Source organism: Zophobas morio, unplaced genomic scaffold, assembly GCF_036711695.1.
Source record: "Zophobas morio isolate AGI-343-1 ecotype UQ-CSIRO unplaced genomic scaffold, CSIRO_AGI_Zmor_V1 ptg000010l, whole genome shotgun sequence".
NCBI lineage: Eukaryota > Metazoa > Arthropoda > Insecta > Coleoptera > Tenebrionidae > Zophobas > Zophobas morio.
The window spans coordinates 639,398-659,059 of record NW_026972115.1 but is presented as its reverse complement, the minus strand read 5'-3'; the positions used below and the strand labels follow the sequence as shown (position 1 = coordinate 659,059).

Below are 19,662 nucleotides of genomic sequence, written 5' to 3'. Positions count from 1 at the left end.
ACCACCTGTATAATCATATTTTGCACATTTCGGGTAGATTTAGGAATCGTTACTATGGAATTTTGCAATTTAACACCTTTAAATGTCACAAGTTTTTATAAGATTAATAGGGACATAATACTAGTCCCGCCCACCCGCCCCCTATTTTCCCAGAGGATATGTCATTTGCCAAAATAAGACTTATGTTAGCAAGTACTAGCCCCGCCCACCCACCCTTAATTTTTTCAGAGAGTAGTAATTGCTAGAACTATCCTAGAGGGTTATCCTGTGAAAAAAAAAGGGGCGGGTGGGCGGGGCTAACACTTGCTCTGATAAGACTGATTTTGGCAAACGCCATATCCTCTGAGAAAATAGAGGGCGGGTGGGCGGGGCTAGCACTTGCTAAGATAAGACTGATCTTGCCTCTATTAAACTTGTAAAAACTTGTTAAATTTAAGTAAAAGGTGTTAAATTCCATATTTCTATAGTAACGAGTTAAATTCCTAAATCTGATTGGATATTTATTTTTTAACAAGTCAGTCAATAATTTTTCTGACACACTCTGTATAAGCAAATTGAAAAAATATTAATTATGTATTAAAAATAAATTACAAGTATAGATTCATCATATTTTGCACATTTAAGATAAAGTATTCAGCAATATTTTGAGGTGACATCATCACTTTTTTAGGGGGGACGAGCAAATACATTTTGGTCAAAAATTTGCCATGCTTATGATAACTTTAAAACATCTCCAAGATTTCGAAGGATCCGGTTTTGCAGTTCCTGATTAAATTAACAGACGGAAACGGGAGACCTATTTCTTCGTACTCTAGGGGTACTTTTCTAATCTTGGGGTCCACCACTTGCATTTGAACGCATTCTGCCACAAAAAAGCACACAGCGTAGGTTCCATTTGGTTAGACGATCACAGCCAAGGCCAAATTTTGAATTTTTTAATTTTTCGCGGATGATTTAAATAAACTATTTGCTAGAAGATTTCATGGAATTCACTTAGTCAGGATAACACCTTTGTTGTTTAATTATGAATAAGTTTCTGAATGCTTATACTTAAGTGTTACATTATAACACTTCATAATTCTTCACACAAGATTGCTAATAGTTGATTTACGGCAGTTAAACTAACTAATTCATACCGCGAACTGGCGGGGGGTTAAAATAATTTCTTCCCTTAGGCGGTTATCATCGTTATCATGATTACATCACTGAGGCATGTCCTCACAACGCTAAAGATGGATTACATCATCGAGGCTTTTCCTCGCAACGATGACTGGATATTTTTGTATTTATTTATTATGTGTTTTGTTGGGGTAACCAGTTCGCGGTATTCTAAGCTCTCAAAGTAAATTGTTTTTTTAAGTAACCAATCACTTGGATCATGATATAATTTAACATAATGTAAACTCTTTGTTTGAATCGTTGATAAACTATGGCAAGCATTAATCTCATGTAAATTTTGTTAACTTTGCAATTTTTCACCTCTTACAATATTTCTCTATCTCACAATTTTAACCTCAATAATTTTCTTTGTTGTATGATTTTACTTGAACGTAAACGCTGCAGTTTTGATCTCACCTTTTTATTTTGTACATGTTTATTTCACACCAGATTTTTTATTTTATGAATCTTTGCTAGTTTTGTTTTGTAAATATTTTGTTGATGAATGTTTCCATCGTATAAATTATTTGTTGTTTAAAATTTCACAAGATCGTATGGCGACTTTAAATGTTGTTTATTGCCCTTTGAAACTTTGACGCTTGTTGAGTTTTTGTACTTGTTTGGTTTTCATATGTGTATGTCTGCCAATTCGCGGTTGTCTTTTCTTTCATATTTTTATGTGTTTCATTTGCGATGTATTGTGATATGATATTTTACAATAAATAAAAAATGTGTAATTATGATTGGGTTAGTTTTTGAAATAGTGATGTGTAATGTTGGTTGCTTAACAAAGTTCAGATACGTTTAATTTTGAAATTATTTTCACTCCAGAATAATGCTGTGGTGTATTCAGCGAGAGCCTAGTGCTCAAGGTACATATTTTACAATTTGGAATTATGGCTAAACACATGTCTTTATGCATAATTATGATTTTTTATTGCGTGAGGAAAGTTCTTTGAGCGCATTATCCAAAAACGATGGGTCATCTTTTTGTGGACATTTGTTAGGATCTTCTGATGGTATACATTTAGTCCGTTTGGAACCTTGATAATTCAATATGGTTTCAGATAGGCAAGGAGTTAAAATTGGCACATGTTTTTTGCATATGTAGAATGAAGTACAGTCTTGACCATTTGGTATTTTTACGGACTCTCCATCGCTGTAATGCTGACAGACTTTTACTGCAAAGTTTAGTAAAACATTAGAAAAATGAAAACAAAAAGCAAAACACAACATATCACAAGTGTGGCGTCACAATAACACGTTGGTAAGCGGAGAAAGATAAGCGGTCTCGTGGTCTAGTGGTCAGGATACCTGCCTGGCAAGCGGGTGACGTGTGGTTCGATTCCCACCGAAGCAGCAACATTTTTCTTCACTTACCTTCACCTATACTTTATCGAGAAAAAATATAGGTTTGATCGTTGGTGTATTTGTTTTATATCATGACTACAACTAAATATTTACGGTATTTATACCTACCATATTTACGATCAACACCAACTCCTCCTTCTAACGATAAATACAGTAATAAAAGCGCGAAGGCAAATATCTGAGAAAATAGTAACAATAAAAGTTAGTAAAACTACCACGTTTTAAATAAAATAAACTTACAAGAAAATTATGCTTCATGTGTGCGGGCAGGTGCTTTTATAAAATGAAAATACAAAGTTATTGGTGTGTGCAATACCTTTTATAAATACTTTTATCACATTGGCCTTGGAAACGATAACAGAATAACAGATAGATATGTCTAATACTAACTATACAGCCTGACTGCGAAATACATGCAAAAAAAAAGAGGGTAATAGGTCACAATATGATTATGTCACTGACAAAAATTCACGGTCCTAAGTGGTAGCAGTGTCTAGAAAAAATTATTTGAAATTAAATGTAAATTGTTATACGCGCCGCTGATAATGTTTCGTGACCTACATAATTACTGCAATGAATGGCAGGCGGCTCGGTTTAAGAACCAAAAAAGTAACTTTATCAGGCACTTTTTTAATCGCAACGTGAAAAACACGAAAAGGGCCAGTGATTATCGAGCGGTCGTTGAAATCGGTGTATGCTAGAGTTTTCCAATGCAGAGCGTATGGTAATTTGTGTGCGTGAACATTTGCATCAGTGGTACAGCATCTCCGAGATCATGGTACCTTCAACCTCAAACTCACGATCGTGGTCGTGATGGGACAGAAAGAAGAAATTGGATTTTCGCAGCTTGTAGTGCATCCTACATTAAAAGTACACGGTCACAACCATACCATATTGACAAAGTGCACGGTTTGGAGTCCACTGATTGTCCACGTTGTGTAACTCACTTTTTGTCCGATGGAACTCCACATAGTCGTCAACAAGTACGATTTCAAGAGACGGTTTTCGAGAAACGTGTATTGGTTGGATGAAACAATTCGTTTGTGGAAATCAACAGTGTTCAGAAATTATCGAAGAGCTTCAACAACTCCGGTGTTTTTTACCTATCAACAAAACTCTTGCGACGCTCTGACGCCTGTATTGCTAGTCAAGGACAACATTTTCAACATTTCTTGTAAAAAGGTAGTAGCATTCTAAGTTGCTCTTATTTCTGTTCCAATAAACAATGTAAAATCGTTGTGACAAGGACCAACCATCCGTCAGAATCAAAATTACCAAAAAACTTTCACACTGACCTGTAACGATGAATGAGTAAATTGAATGAACGAATGATAAGCAGCAAAAAGTCGGTTTTACTTTTAATTGAAACTGAAAGTGTTTAGGTCGTTTTTATTCGAACGTTTTTCCAACTCTGTTTACAAGGTGGCTCAGTGCCTTCGTATCGAGGGTGGTTCATGGGGGTTTTGCCCCATTCGATTTTTAATTTGTTTTTTCTATATTTCGGCTCTACTAGGGTGGGTGATGCCGTGGTTAAAATATTTGCACATATTTCGCAGTCACCCTGTATTTCGGCTCTACTAGGGTGGGGGATGCCGTGGTTAAAATATTTGCACTTATTTCGCAGTCACCCTGTATATTTCAATCTTTCAATTTTTCGAATTTTTAAATTTTCGATTTTCCAGTTTTTCTTTTTTAAAATTTTTTCGATTTTTCAATTTTTTTATTTCTCGATTATATAAATTTTTCGATTTCGATCCTCTGATTTCTCGATTTCTCGATGTTTCAGTTTTTGAATTTTTCGATTTTTTACTTTTGGGCTTTTCAATTTCTCATTGTTTCGATTTTTTAGTTATCCGATTTTTCAATTTTTTGATTTTTTAAATTTTGGAGTTTCGACTCTCGATTTGTCGATTTTTCAGTTTTTCGATTTTTAAATTTGAAACTTTCGAATTATTATTTTTTGCTTTTTTTATGTTTGGATTTCTAGATTCTTCAGTTTTGCGATATTTAAATTGTTCAGTGTTTTAAATGTTCAATTTTTCAAATTTTGACGTTGCTAAATTTTCAGTTTTCCGATAACTTTTTAATTCCTCAATTTTGGGATATTTCTCTCAGTTTTGAAACTTTTCAATATTTCGATTTTTCAACTTCTGGATTTTTCGATTTTTTATTTTTGGATTTTCAGTTTTTCGTTTTTTAAACTTTAGATTTTTCAATTTTTCGATTGTTTTGTATTTCAATTTCTCAAATTTCAACTGTTCCATATTTTAATTTTTCAGTTTTTAAATTTCTAGATTTTTCGATTTCTCGAGTTTCCAGTTCTATTTTTCAATTTTCCGAATTTTTAAATTTTCGATTTTTCAGTTTTTCTTTTTTAAAATTTTTTCGATTTTTCAATTTTTTGATTTCTCGATTTATCAATTTTTCGATTTTGATCCTCTGATCTTTCGATTTCTCGATGTCTCAGTTTTTCGATTTTTAAATTCTAAATTTTCAAATTTTTATTTTTTGCTTTTTTTATGCTTGTATTTCTAGGTTCTTCAATTTTGTGATATTTTAATTGTTCAATGTTTTAAATTTTTCCATTTTTCAAATTTTGACGTTGCTAAATTTTCAGTTCTCCAGATTTTTCGACTTGGGTTTATTGGTTTTTCAATTTCTGAATTTTCCAACTTTTTAATTCCTCAACTTTTGGATATTTCTTTCAGTTTTGAAATTTTTCAATATTTCGGTTCTTCGACTTCGATTTTTCGACTTCTGGATTTTTCGATTTTTTATTTTTGGATTTTCAGTTTTTCATTTTTAAACTTTAGAATTTTCAATTTTTCGATTGTTTTATACTTCAATTTCCCAATTTTTCTACTTTTCCATATTTTAATTTTTCACTTTTTAAATTTCTACATTTTTCGATTTCTCGAGTTTCCAGTTCTATTTTTCAATTTTCCGAATTTTTAAATTTACGATTTTTCAGTTGTTCACTCTCTCGATTTATCAATTTTTCCATTTTCAACTTTTCGGTTTCTCAAATTTTGGACTCCTCGATTTTTCGATCTTTTGATTTTTCGATTTCTCTATGTCTCAGTTTTTGAACTTTACGATGTATCGATTTTTCGATTTTTCACTTTTCGGTTTCTCGACTTTCCGATGTTTCGATTTTTAAATTGTCCGATTTTCCAATTTTCCAATTTTTTAAATTTTCGAGTTTCGATTTCTCGATTTTTTCCAGGTTTTTCTTTTTAAAAATTTACGATATTTCTATTTTTGGATTTCCCGGTTTTTCGATTTTTTACTTTTGGGCTTTTCAATTTCTCGATTTTCCAATTTTTCATTGTTTCGATTTTTTAGTTATCTGATTTTTCAATTTTTCGATTTTTTCGATTTTCAAATTTTAATTTTTCAAACTTTTATTTTTTGTTTTTTTATGTTTGGATTTCTAGATTCTTCAATTTTGCGATGTTTTAATTGCTCAATGTTTTAAATTTTTCATTTTTCAAATTTTGACGTTGCTAAATTTTCAGTTTTCCGATTTCTCAATCAATCTATTTTTGATTTTCTCATTTCTCGACTTCTCAAAATTTCGAATTTTGATTTTTCGACTTCTGGATTTTTCGATTTTTTATTTTTGGATTATCAGTTTTTCGTTTTTTGAACTTTAGATTTTTCAATTTTTCGATTGTTTTATATTTCAATTTCTCAATTTTTCTACTTTTTCATATTTTAATTTTTCAGTTTTTAAATTTCTACATTTTTCGATTTTTCGAGTTTCCAGTTCTATTTTTCAATTTTTTCATTTTAAACTTTTCGGTTTCTCAATTTTTCGACTTCTCGAAGTCTCAGTTTTTGAATTTTACGATGTATCGATTTTCCAATTTTTTAAATTTTCGAGTTTCTATTTCTCGATTCGTTGATTTTTCAGTTTTTCGATTTTTAAACTTTACATTTTCGAATTTTAATTTTTTTGATTTTTTGATGTTTGGAATCCTCCATTTTTCGATTTTACGAAATTTTAATTTTGCAATGTTTCAAATGTTACATTTTTCAATTTTTCAGTTCTTCAATAGTATTTTATTTTCCCATTTCTCCACTTCCCAAAGTTTCCATCTTTCAGTTCTTTGGTTCTGCAATTTTTCGATTTTTCAATTTTTGGATATTTGAGTTTTGGGATTTTTTTGTATTTCGACTTTTCGAGTTGTGGATTTTTCGATTTCTCGGCTCTTTACTTTTTGGATTTTCAATTTTCGGTTTTTTGAACTTTGGATTTTTCAATTTTTTAACTCTTTTATGCTTCGATTTCTCAATTTTTCAACTTTTCGATATTTTAACTTTTCAATTTTTAAAATTTTAGGTTTTTCGATTTCTAGAGATTTCAGTTCTTTGTCTCAATTTTTCAATTTTCGGAATATTTAAATTTTCGAGTTTGCAATTTTTTTTTAATTTTTCGATTTTACAATTTTTTGATATTTTGATTTTGCAATTAACCGATTGTTTAGTTTCTCGATTTTTAAATTTTAGATTTTCTAATTTTTATTTTTTTGATTTTTTCATGTTTGGATTTCTCGATTTTACAATTTTCCTATATGTATTTGAATTTTTCAATGATTTAAATTTTCAATTTTCCAATTTTTTAAATTTTCGAGTTTCGATTTTTGGATTTCCCGGTTTTTCGATTTTTTACTTTTGGGCTTTGGAATTTCTCGATTTTTCAATTTTCCAATTTTTTTAATTTTCGAGTTTCGATTTCTCGATTCGTTCATTTTTCAGTTTTTCGATTTTTAAATTTTAGATTTTCAAATTTTTATTTTTTTGATTTTTTGATGTTTGGATTTCTCCATTTTTCAATTTTACCATATTTTAATTTTTCAATGTTTTAAATTTTAGATTTTTCAATTTTTTAGTTATTCAATTTTTTTCAATTTTTCAAATTTTGACATTTCTGAATTATCTGTTTTCGGATTTCTCAATTAATTTATTCTTTTATTTTCCCATTTCTCCACTTGCCGAAGTTTCCCTCTTTCAGTTTTTCTTTATTTCAATTTTTCGAATTTTTAAAATTTCGATTTTCCAGGTTTTTCTTTTTCAAAATTTTTCGATGTTTCGATTTTTGGATTTCCCGGTTTTTCGATTTTTTACTTTTGGGCTTTCCAATTTTTCGATTTTCCAATTTTTCAATGTTTCGATTTTTTAGTTATCCGATTTTTCAATTTTTCGATTTTTTAAATTTTGGAGTTTCGACTCTCGATTTGTCGATTTTTCAGTTTTTCGATTTTTAAATTTTAATTTTTCGAATTTTTATTTTTTGCTTTTTTATGTTTGGATTTCTAGATTCTTCAATTTTGCGATATTTTAATTGTTCAATGTTTTAAATTTTTAAATTTTTCAAATTTTGACGTTGCTAAATTTTCAGTTTTCCGGTTTCTCAATCAATCTATTTTGGATTTTCCCATTTCTCGACTTCTTAAAGTTTCGAATTTCGATTTTTCGACTTCTGGATTTTTCGATTTTTTATTTTTGGATTATCAGTTTTTCGTTTTTTGAACTTTAGATTTTTCAATTTTTCGATTGTTTTATATTTCAATTTCTCAATTTTTCTACTTTCCCATATTTTAATTTTTCAGTTTTTAGATTTCTAGATTTTTCGATTTCTCAAGTTTCCAGTTCTATTTTTCAGTTTTTCGAATTTTTAAATTTTCGATTTTTCCATTTTCAATTTTTCGGTTTCTCAATTTTTCAACTTCTCGACTTTTCGACTCCTCGATTTTTCGATTTCTCGATGTCTCAGTTTTTGAATTTTACGATGTATCGATTTTTCGATTTTTTGTTTTCGGCTTCTCGACTTTTCGATGTTTCGATTTTTGAATTATCCGATTTTTCAATTTTCCAATTTTTAAATTTTCGAGTTTCGATTTCTCGGTTCGTTGATTTTTCAGTTTTTCGATTTTTAAATTTTAGATTTTCGAATTTTTATTTTTTTGATTTTCGATGTTTGGATTTCTCCATTTTTCAATTTTACGATATTTTAATTTTTCAATGTTTTCAATTTTAGATTTTGCAATTTTTTTAGTTATTCAATACTTTTCAATTTTTCAAATTTTAACATTTCTTTTCATTTTTTCGACTTCTGGATTTTTCGATTTTTTATTTTTGAATTTTCAGTTTTTCGTTTTTAAACTTTGGATTTTTCAATTTTTCGGTTGTTTTATACTTCAATTTCTCAATTTTTCTACTTTTCCATATTTTAATTTTTCAGTTTTTAGATTTCTAGATTTTTCGATTTCTCGAGTTTCCAGTTCTATTTTTCAATTTTCCGAATTTTTAAATTTTCGATTTTTCAATTGTTCATTCTCTCGATTAAACTTAAATTAAAATAAATAACCACTAATAATAATGTTAGTGTACTCTTCTACGCAGTTTGTTTATGGCACGTGTCTGTAAATGTAAGTTTATCGATAGAGTTCATATCAAAAGTCTCATTAAAAGTTAAAAAGGTATAATTATTATTTTTTATATTCCTTACTATATGTAGAAGAACTGAAAACTCGAGATATCGAAAAACCTAGAATTTTAAAAACTGAAATATTAAAACACCGATTAATGAAAAATTGAAAATCCAAAAAATAAAAAATCGAGAATTCAAAAAAAATCCAGCAATCCAAAAACCGAAAAATCGAAAAATCGAAATATTGAAAAATCTCATAACTGAAAAAAATATCCAAAAAAACTGAGAAACTAAAAAATTGCAAAATTGAGAAATCGAAAAACTAAAAAAGCAAAGTCGAAAAATCGTAAGCATAAAAAATCGAAATGGAAAAAAAAGTTACTTCAAAAGTCGGAAAACTGGAAATTTAGAAACGTGAAAATTTGAAAAATTTTAAAATCGAAAAATCGAAATATCTAAAATCCGCAAATTTGAAGGACAAAAATGAAGAAGTCGTATCATTGAAATCGGGAAATTATTTGTTTGTTGTCTGTAGGGAAGGCCAAACTAATTGCGTTAAGACTAAATGATACTGAATACGACTAGTTTTTCGAATTTTCGTCGCTTATTGTGTTTTCGTTCTAAACCCCTGATACATAGACAACCCACAATGACGAAAGTGAAAGTACACGATGAACCGATATTTCGCCCGTATCGCCTTCAATCTATTTTTCAGTTCGGATTTATAATTGTTTTAGTTGCTTTCCACAAAATACGTGGTAACCTTTTGAATTCTAAGTTGCAGGACTCGTTACATGATTTTAATTTCCACCATAGGGACTTTCACTTTCCCCCAGTTTTGACACAGTGACAAGCCAAATGACATTTGCGCGTAATCCGTGTTGCCTACAATTTATTTATCTAGTTCAAGTTCAGTCCTCTCTCGCTTGTGTCGTACATCTAAAATTAGTGCCACAACAGATTTTCCCAATTTGCATAGTCACTCAAAACCCGGAACCGCATTGTCTCGAGTGATGGACTCCGCTGACACGCCGGGCGCAGAAGGGCCACCGGAAGAAGCTCTAAAACCCATTGGCTGCTCCCATTACAAGAGAAAATCCAAATTCGTGGTGAGAATTCTTCTTTAATCCGGACGAAACCGACTATTTAACTCAATTAGCGCTGTGTTAATTCTTGACTTATTTTTCTAGACACCATGCTGTAAGAAGGTGTACACTTGTCGGTTTTGTCACGACGAGAAGGAGGATCATACGGTGAACAGAAAAGAGGTGACGGAGTTGATTTGCACGCTGTGCGAAATGAGACAACCGGTGCAGGCCGAGTGCCAGAACTGCGGGATAAGGTTTGGAAAAGTACGGGTTACACATTGGGGTTCCTGGGTTTAATATTAGTTTGTTGAAGTATACGTGTTTGGAGTGCAATTTGTTCGACGACGAGGACAAGAACCAGTTTCATTGCTCAGGCTGCGGGATTTGTCGGATTGGGGGAGCCGATAAATTTTTTCATTGTGAGAAGTGTAACATGTGCCTTCCCGTTCAGCTAAAAAACGGACACAAGGTATAAGAGTGTTTGAGATGTGTAGTATAGTATAGTATAGTAGGGTCCACGTTAAGTGGTCTGAGCACGATACGCATGCGCACAATTTGACAGTTGAGGTTATGTCAACTTCGAATTTCTAGTGTGTGGAGAATGTCTCCCGGTCCAATTGTCCCGTCTGCCTCGAAGACATCCATACTTCTAGAATTCCATGTCATATTCCAATGTGCGGCCACTTGCTGCACCGAACTTGCTTCAATCAATTACTCAAAGCTGGCCACTACGCTTGTCCCATCTGTCAGACTTCTCTCATGGATATGAGTCAATTATGGACGTACCTGGACAACGAAATCGCGCACACTCCAATGCCCCCACAGTATAACACCTACATGGTGCAGATTCTCTGCAAGGACTGTCACAAGGAAAGCACGGTGAAGTTCCACGTTATTGGCTGCAAGTGTATTCACTGCGGGTCGTACAACACCTGTCGCATCAAAGGACCTTTCAAGCCGTCAGGTTGGTAGCTCTGCGGTTTTGGTAGTTGTTGTACGTTTGGTTGCAGGGAGGAGTAAGCCGAGCAGCTCCAATCAAGCGGCGTCGCCAGACGACGATCAGTCGAGCTCAAATAGTCAAGAGTCTTAACTATTGTTATTATTTTAGGTGAAATCGGCAGGATTCCGACGTATTATTGGCATTTTATATTTAACCATGTTACTCAAACTTAGCGAACAAGCGTATTCAGTATCTTAAAGTAGTAGGATGTATATAAGTTTGTACAGTGTACAAGTTTGTGTGATTTTATTTTTATATGATTATTTGCAACAATTGTTGATATTATTGACGTACTCAAGAGAAAATAGATCTCCTATATTAAGTTGTTATTGTTAATTGGGTTAGGTGGAAATTGTGATTCTGTTGTATGATTTGGAGTCAGGTGACGGAAGTTGAGGCTGAAAGCCGCTAAATTTTGGAAATTGTTTAGGTAATAAACGACAACGTTAACTATGGGTTTTATTTCTTTTTGTACTTTTTCCACACCGTACACTGTGTTGTGTCAAATTTGATTTTAGTTGGTACTAGAACTCCTCATTTTGACGTAATCAGTGTCAACATAACCTTTAACTTTTTGTCGCTGGTTTCTCGAAAAAAAATTTCTCTTGTACAATTATTGTCGGAACGGCGAAAAAATTGGATGAAGGAGTGTGGTCGTCTGCTGCACGTATTTAATTTTTGACACTGACAGGTGACTTGTCAACTGAATGGTATGCAGTGGTACCACCAGTTACTTTCATAGCCAACTCGAATTCATTGTTTTTTTCCCGATGCGAATAAAATATCAACTTATTTTTTGTAGCAAGAATATTCTGAATGAATTTACATGATAAGAAAAATTAAATGAGAAGGAAATGAAAACGAAATATGGCAAATTGAGAGAAGAGATTCTTTCAAACTACTTCAAAAACAAGAAAATGGATCACAGGATTCTTTGAAACTAAAAAACAAAACAAGGGGTCCCCGAAGTTTTTTTAAACTACTTCAAAAATAAAACAAGGAGTTTCCGAGATTCTATTTTATTTCAAAAACAAAACAAGGCATCCCCGAGATTCTTTCAAATTACTCCTAAAACAAAATCCAAAGGGTCCCTGAGATTCTTTTAAATTAGTTCAAAACTCACAAAATTACTCCAAAAACAAGATAAGTAATCTCCAAGATTATTTCAAACTATTTCAAAAACAAAGCATAACTAAAGGGTCAGATTGTTTCAAATTACTTCAAAAACAGGTCAATAAATCACTAAGATTCTTTCAAACTACTTCAAAAACAAAGCATAAAGGGTTTCCGAAATTCTTTCAAAAGCAAGATCACCAAGATTCTTTCAAACTTTTTTAAAAACAAAACACAAGGGGTCCCCGAGATTCTTTCAAACTACTCCAAAAATAAAACCCGAAAGATCTCCAAGATTATTTTAAGCTAATTCAGAAACAAAACACAAGGGGTCCCTAAGGTTCTTTCAAATTACTTCAGAAATAAGAAAATTGAGCGCTCAAATTAAGTATTTCAAAAAATAAGATAAGAAATCCCCGAGATTCCTTCAAACCAGGCTCTTCAAAAACAAAACAATGGATCTTCCAAATTCTTCCAAAATACTTGAAAAACAAAGCACAAAGTGGTTGCGAGATTCTTTCAAATTACTCCAAAAATAACATCCAAAGGTTCCCGAGATTCTTTTAAACAACTTCAAAACAAAACGCAAGGGTCCCCAAGATTCTTTCAAATTACTTCAAAAACAAGATAAATTTATTAAAAAAAAAAAAAAAACACGCAAGGGGTTTCCGAGATCCTATCAATTTACTTCAAACACAAAACAAGGAATTGACGAGATTCTTTCAAATTACCCCCCCCAAAAAAAAAAAACAAAAAGGTCTCACAGATTCTTTTAAGCTACTTCAAAAACAAAACCCAAGAGGTCCTCAAGGTTCTTTCAAATTACTTCAAAAACTAGAAAACAGAACCCTCAAGGTTCTTTCAAATTAAGTACTTCGAAAAATAAGATAAGATTCCCGCGATTCCTTCAAACTAGGTACTTTACAAACAAGACAATGGATCATCGAGTATCTTCCAAACTACTTCAAAAATACCACAAAAGTCATCCCCGAGATTCTTTCAAATTACTTCAAAAACAAGACAATCTATCACCAAGATTCTTTCAAATGGCTCCAAAAATAGAATCCAAAGGCTACAAAGATTCTTTTAAATTACTCCAAAAACCAGAAAATTGGGTCCTCAAGATTCCTTCAAATTACTTCGAAAGCAAGATAAGTAATCCCAAAGATTTTTTCAAACTACTTCAAAAACAAAACAAAGAATCACCGAAATTCTTTCAATTTACTTCAAAAACAACACACAAGGGGTTTCCGAGATCCTATCAATTTACTTCAAAAACAAAACAAGGAATCGTCGAGATTCTTTCAAATTACCCCCAAAAAATACCAAAAAGATCTCACAGATTCTTTTAAGCTACTTCAAAAACAAAACCCAAGGGGTCCCCAAAGTTCTTTCAAATTACTTCAAAAACTAGAAAACGGAACCCTCAAGGTTCTTTCTAATTAAGTACTTCAAAAAATAAGATAAGATTCCCGCGATTCCTTCAAACTAGGTACTTTACAAACAAGACAATGGATCATCGAGTATCTTCCAAACTACTTTAAAAACACAACAAGAGTGATCCCCGAGATTCTTTCAAATTACTTCAAAAACAAGACAATCTATCACCAAGATGGCTCCAAAAATAGAATCCAAAGGCTCCAAAGATTCTTTTAAATTACTCCAAAAACCAGAAAATTGGGTCCTCAAGATTCCTTCAAATTACTTCGAAAGCAAGATAAGTAATCCCAAAGATTTTTTCAAACTACTTCAAAAACAAAACAAAGGATCACCGAAATTCTCTCAATTTACTTCAAAAACAACACACAAGGGGTTTCCGAGATCCTATTAATTTACTTCGAAAACAAAACAAGGAATCGTCGAGATTCTTTCAAATTACCCAAAAAAAAAACAAAAAGGTCTCACAGATTCTTTTAAGCTACTTCAAAAACAAAACACAAGAGGTCCCCAAAGTCCCCAAGGTTCTTTCAAATTACTTCAAAAACGAGAAAATTAAACCCTCAAGGTTCTTCCAAATTAAGTACTTGAAAAAATAAGATAAGGGACCCTCAAGATTCCTTCCAACTAGGTACTTCAAAAACAAAAAAATGGATCATTAAGATGATTCCAAAGTGCTTCAAAAACAAAACACAAGGTGTCCCCAAGATTTTTTTAAATTACTACTACTTCAAAAACTAGAAAATTAGGTCCTCAAGATAAGTAATCCCCAAGATTCTTTCAAACAATTTGAAGAAAAACACAATGGATCACCGAAATTCTTTTAAACTACTTCAAAAACAAAACATTCTTTCAAATTAAGTACTTCAAAAAATAAAATAAGGAATCCGCGAGGTTCCTGCGAATTAGGTACTTCAAAAACAAATCAATGGATTATCGAGGTTCTTCTAAACTACTTCAAAAACAAAGCATAAAAGGCTTCCGAGGTTATTTCAAATTACTTCAAAAGGTAGACAAGATTTTTTCAAACGACTTCAAAAACAAAACACAAGGAATTCTAGAGAATCTTTCAAATTACTCCAAAATTAAAATCCAAAAGGTCCCCGAGATTCTTTAAACTACTTCAAAAACAAAACACACTGTGTCCCCAAGATTCTTTTAAATTACTACTACTTCAAAAACTAGAAAATTAGGTCCTCAAGATTCTTTTAAATTACTTCAAAAACAAGGCAAATAATCCCCAAGCTTCTTTCAAACGACTTGAAGAATAAGACAATGGATCACCGAAATTCTTTTAAACTACTTCAAAAACAAAACGTAGGTTTCTGAGATTCTTTCAAATTACTTCAAAAATAAGAACCTAGTTCACCGAGATTCTTTCAAACTACTTCAAAAATAAAGCATAAAGGGTTTCCGAGATTCTTTCAAATTACTTCAAAAACAAGAAAATTGAGCCCCCAAGGTTCTTTCAAATTAAGTCCTTCAAAAAATAAGGTAAGGAATCCTCAGGTTCCTTCAAACTAGGTACTTCAAAAACAAAACAATGGACCATCGAGATTCTTCCAAACTACTTCAAAACCAAAGCACAAAGAATTTCCGAATTATTTTCAAATTACTTCAAAAACAAGACAATAGATCACCAAGATTCTTTCAAACTACTTCAAACACAAAACACAAGGAATTCCCGAGATTCTTTCAAATTACTTTAAAACTAAAATCCAAAAAGTTTTCGAGATTCTTTTAAACTACTTCAAAAACCAGAAAATTGAGTCTTCAAAATTCTTTCAAATTACTTCATAAACAAGATAAATAATCCCCAAGATTCTTTCAGATGATTTAAAGAACAAGACAAAGGATCACTGAAATTCTTTTACTTCAAAAACAAAGCATATAGGGTTTCTGAGATTCTTTCAAATTACTTCAAAAACAAGAAAATTGGGCCCTGAAGGTTCTTTCAAATTAAGTACTTCAAAAGATAAGATAAGGAATTCCCGGGGTTCCTTCAAACTAGGTACTTCAAAAACAAAACAATGGATCATCGAGATTATTCCAAACTATTTCAAAAACAAAGCACAAAGGGTTTCCGAGAAATTTTCAATTTACTTCAAACACAAGACAATGGATTACTAAGATTCTCTCAAACTATTTCAAACACAAAACACAAGGAATTGCCGAGATTCTTTCAAATTACTTTAAAACTAAAATCCAAAAGTTTTCCGAGATTCTTTTAAACTTCTTCAAAAACAAAACACAAGGGGTCCACAAGATTATTTTAAATTACTTCAAAAACCAGAAAATTGGGTCTTCAAAATTCTTTCAAATTACTTCAAAAACAAGATAAATAATCCCCAAGATTCTTTCAAATGATTTAAAAAACAAGACAATGGACCACTGAAATTCTTTTACTTCAAAAACAAAGCATAACGGGTTTCTGAGATTCTTTCAAATTACTTCAAAAACAAGAAAATTTGAGCCCTCAAGTTTCTTTCAAATTAAGTACTTCAAAAGATAAGATAAGGAATCCCCGGGGTTCCTTCAAACTAGGTACTTCAAAAACAAAACAATGGATCATCGAGATTCTTCCAAACTTCAAAAACAAAACACAAGGGATCCCCAAGATTCTTTTATATTACTTGAAAAATCAGAAAATTTTGTCCTCAAGATTGTTTTAAGTTACTTCAAAAACAAGATAAGTAATCCCCAAGATTCTTTCAAACGACTTGAAGAAGAAGACAATAAATCATCGAAATTCTTCTAAACTACTTTAAAAACAAAACATAAGTAAGGGGTTTCTGAGATTCTTTCAAATTACTTTAAAAATAAGACACTAGTTCAAAAAGATTTTTTCAAACTATTTCAAAAACAAAGCATAAAGGGTTTCTGAGATTCTTCCAAAATAACTTCAAAAACAAGAAAACTGGGCCCTGAAAGTTCTTTCAAATTAAGTACTTCAAAAGATAAGATAAGGAATCCCCGGGATTCCTTCAAACTAGGTAATTCAAAAACAAAACAATGGACCATCGAGATTCTTCCAAACTACTTCAAAAACAAAGCACAAAGGGTTTCCGAGAGATTTTCAAATTTCTTCAAAAACAAGACAATGGATTACTAAGATTCTTTCAAACACAGAACACAAGGAATTCCCGAGATTCTTTCAAATTACTTTAAAACTAAAATCCAAAAATTTTCCGAGATTCTTTTAAACTACTTCAAAAACAAAATACAAAGGGTCCCAAGATTCTTTTAAATTACTTCAAAAACCAGAAAATTGAGTCTTCAAAATTCTTTCAAATTACTTCAAAAACAAGATAAATAATCCCCAAGATTCTTTCAAATGATTTAAAGAACAAGACAATGGATCACCGAAATTCTTTTACTTCAAAAACAAAGCTTAAAGGGTTTCTGAAATTCTTTCAAATTACTTCAAAAACAAGAAAATTGGGCCCTGAAAGTTCTTTCAAATTAAGTACTTCAAAAGATAAGATAAGGAATCCCCGGGGTTCCTTCAAACTAGGTACTTCAAAAACAAAACAATGGATCATCGAGATTTTTCCAAACTACTTCAAAAACAAAGCACAAATGGTTTCCGAGATACATATTTTCAAATTACTTCAAAAACAAGACAATGGATTACTAAGATTCTTTCAAACTACTTCAAACACAAAACAGAAGGAATTCCCGAGATCCTTTCAAATTACTTAAAAGTAAAATCCAAAATGTTTCCGAGATTCTTTTAAACTACTTCAAAAACAAAACCCAAGGGGTCCCCAAGATTCTTTTAAATTACTTCAAAAACCAGAAAATTGGGTCTTCAAAATTCTTTCAAATTACTTCAAAAACAAGATAAATAATCCCCAAGATTCTTTCAAATGATTTAAAGAACAAGACAATGGACCACCGAAATTCTTTTACTTCAAAAACAAAGCATAAAGGGTTTCTGAGATTCGTTCAAGTTACTTCAAAAACACGAAAATTGGACCCTGAAGATTCTTCCAAATTAAGCACTTGAAAAGAGAAGATAAGGAATCCCCGGGGTTCCTTCAAACTAGGTACTTCAAAAACAAAACAATGGATCATCGAGATTCTTCCAAACTACTTCAAAAAAAAGCACAAATGGTTTCCGAGATACCTATTTTCAAATTACTTCAAAAACAAGACAATGGATTACTAAGATTCTTTCGAACAAAACAGAAGGAATTCCTCGAGATTCTTTCAAATTACTTTCAAAGTAAAATCCAAAATGTTTCCGAGATTCTTTTAAACTACTTCAAAAACAAAACACAAGGGGTCCCCAAGATTCTTTTAAATTATTTCAAAAACCAGAAAATTGGCTCTTCAAAACTCTTTCAAATTACTTCAAAAACAAGATAAATAATCCCGAAGATTCTTTCAAATGATTTAAAGAAGAAGGCAATGGATTACCGAAATTCTTTTACTTCAAAAACAAAGCATAAAGGGTTTCTGAGATTCTTCAAATTACTTCAAAAACAAGAAAATTTGAGCCCTCAAGGTTCTTTCAAATTAAGTACTTCAAAAGTTAAGATAAGGAATGTCCGAGGTTCCTTCAAACTAGGTACATCAAAAACAAAACAATGGGTCATCGAGATTCTTTCAAACTATTTCAAAAACAAAGCCCAAGGGTTTCCAAGATTCTTTCAATTTACTTCAAAAATAAGACAAGGAATTCTCAAGATACTTTCAAACTACTTTATAAACAAAACACAGAAAGATGCCCAGATTCTTTCAACATATTTCAAAGCCAAGATGTCACGGGTAGGGGAAAACGGAAATTTTCAAGAGTAACCATGGTATACCAGAGTTTCGACGCTCCAATCCAAATTTTATATGCTTTTAAATGAAGTAAAATTTCGGCCTTTCAGGTGCCGGTTCAATTTTTTCCCGCGCTGGTTCACTAGGTCCATTCATCCCTGCATGGTAGAGTCAAGATGGTTTTCGTGACGAACGGTTTGAGAAACAGAAGTAGTGTTTCAAATAGAGTTTAAGAGAATAGTTGTTATTCTTGTAGCTGACAAGAACAGAAAAAGAATAATGAAATGACCGAAACTTCCGTATTGAAATTGTTTGCTGGATCCCCAAATTTTGAATTTTGACTGTCTTCACTTTTATAACTAGTATTTTTTTGTTTGTTTTGATTTTATAAAAAAATCCGAATTTTGACGATGTTCCATTTTTTATTTTCCCGAATTTTTGGAATTTTCAATTATTTTTAGGCCTTGTTCTTATTGTTTTTCAAAAAAAATCAAAATTTTTGAATTTTAAAACTATTCTAAATTTGCTTATTTCAATATTTAGTGTCCAGGTTTTCTACAAGTGGCCGTCGTAAATATTGGTCCTTAGGTTGGGGTTTCCGGTTATATCTATATTTTCAAGGTAAACCCATAAAATTGAGACTGAAGATGAACGATGAAAAGAGAAACAGTTTTCTAAAAAAGTAAGTATAAAATCTAGATAATACAAATAATTGTGAAAAAAAACACAGACAGACAGACGGAAACGGAAAACCAACTTTTTCGTACTCTAGGGTTCATGAAACGGCGAGAAAACATGAAAATACCCTACAGTTGCGAAGTAAAAATGCACCCAGAAACAATTAGCGATTACTAGCAAGAATAAGCGGTTGCGAAATAAGTCGCCGATGGGTAAACCAAAACATCGTTTTCAAGGTTTATGGACTGGAAACCAAGATTGACGGATCTGGGACGGCGCTAAAGAACAACATAACAAGGTGTCTTAGCTGATCTTTATTGAATGAAAGAAGCAGAAAGCAAAACATGACGACATAGATAGGATTATGGAGCATTTAGATCAAATTGGACGCGGTAAAACTGAATCTCAATCGGTCATTTACACCGCACGCCTCATTTTTTTCTTGTTTCAGAAAAACCACCATTAGTACCATTATTTCCGTAATGTGCTAACACACCTTACTTTCGTGTCTATTTGTACATACTCTGATAACCCATAAGATTCCACGAAAACCCTCACTCTGTACACGATAACACAAAAGATTTTCCGCTTGACCCGCATTTTCCGCCTTA

The 19,662-nt window shown here is 31.8% G+C and overlaps 1 protein-coding gene and 1 long non-coding RNA gene across 2 annotated transcripts; one reads left to right on the top strand and one right to left on the bottom strand.

Annotated features, from left to right (window-relative positions):
- Positions 1-1,947: 1,947 nt before the first annotated feature.
- On the bottom strand, positions 1,948-2,850 carry LOC135125966 (uncharacterized). Its single transcript, XR_010279981.1, has 3 exons — positions 2,770-2,850; positions 2,638-2,707; positions 1,948-2,339 (listed from the first exon to the last, which is right to left on the bottom strand). It is a non-coding gene; the product is annotated as an uncharacterized LOC135125966 (long non-coding RNA).
- A 6,982-nt stretch (positions 2,851-9,832) lies between these two features.
- LOC135125965 (RING finger and CHY zinc finger domain-containing protein 1-like) lies at positions 9,833-11,506 on the top strand. The gene is made up of 5 exons (XM_064051753.1): positions 9,833-10,074; positions 10,156-10,317; positions 10,367-10,522; positions 10,645-11,017; positions 11,064-11,506. Exons 1-5 carry the CDS (start codon positions 9,979-9,981, stop codon positions 11,141-11,143), a joined length of 867 nt encoding a protein of 288 aa, XP_063907823.1. The 5' UTR covers positions 9,833-9,978; the 3' UTR covers positions 11,144-11,506.
- Positions 11,507-19,662: the final 8,156 nt, after the last annotated feature.

Coding starts and splice junctions, on each gene's coding strand:
- LOC135125965 (XM_064051753.1), top strand. CDS start 9,979: ATGGACTCCGCTGACACGCCGGGCGCAGAAGGGCCACCGGAAGAAGCT. Junction 10,075..10,155: donor AGAGAAAATCCAAATTCGTG/GTGAGAATTCTT, acceptor TTATTTTTCTAG/ACACCATGCTGTAAGAAGGT. Junction 10,523..10,644: donor AGCTAAAAAACGGACACAAG/GTATAAGAGTGT, acceptor TCGAATTTCTAG/TGTGTGGAGAATGTCTCCCG.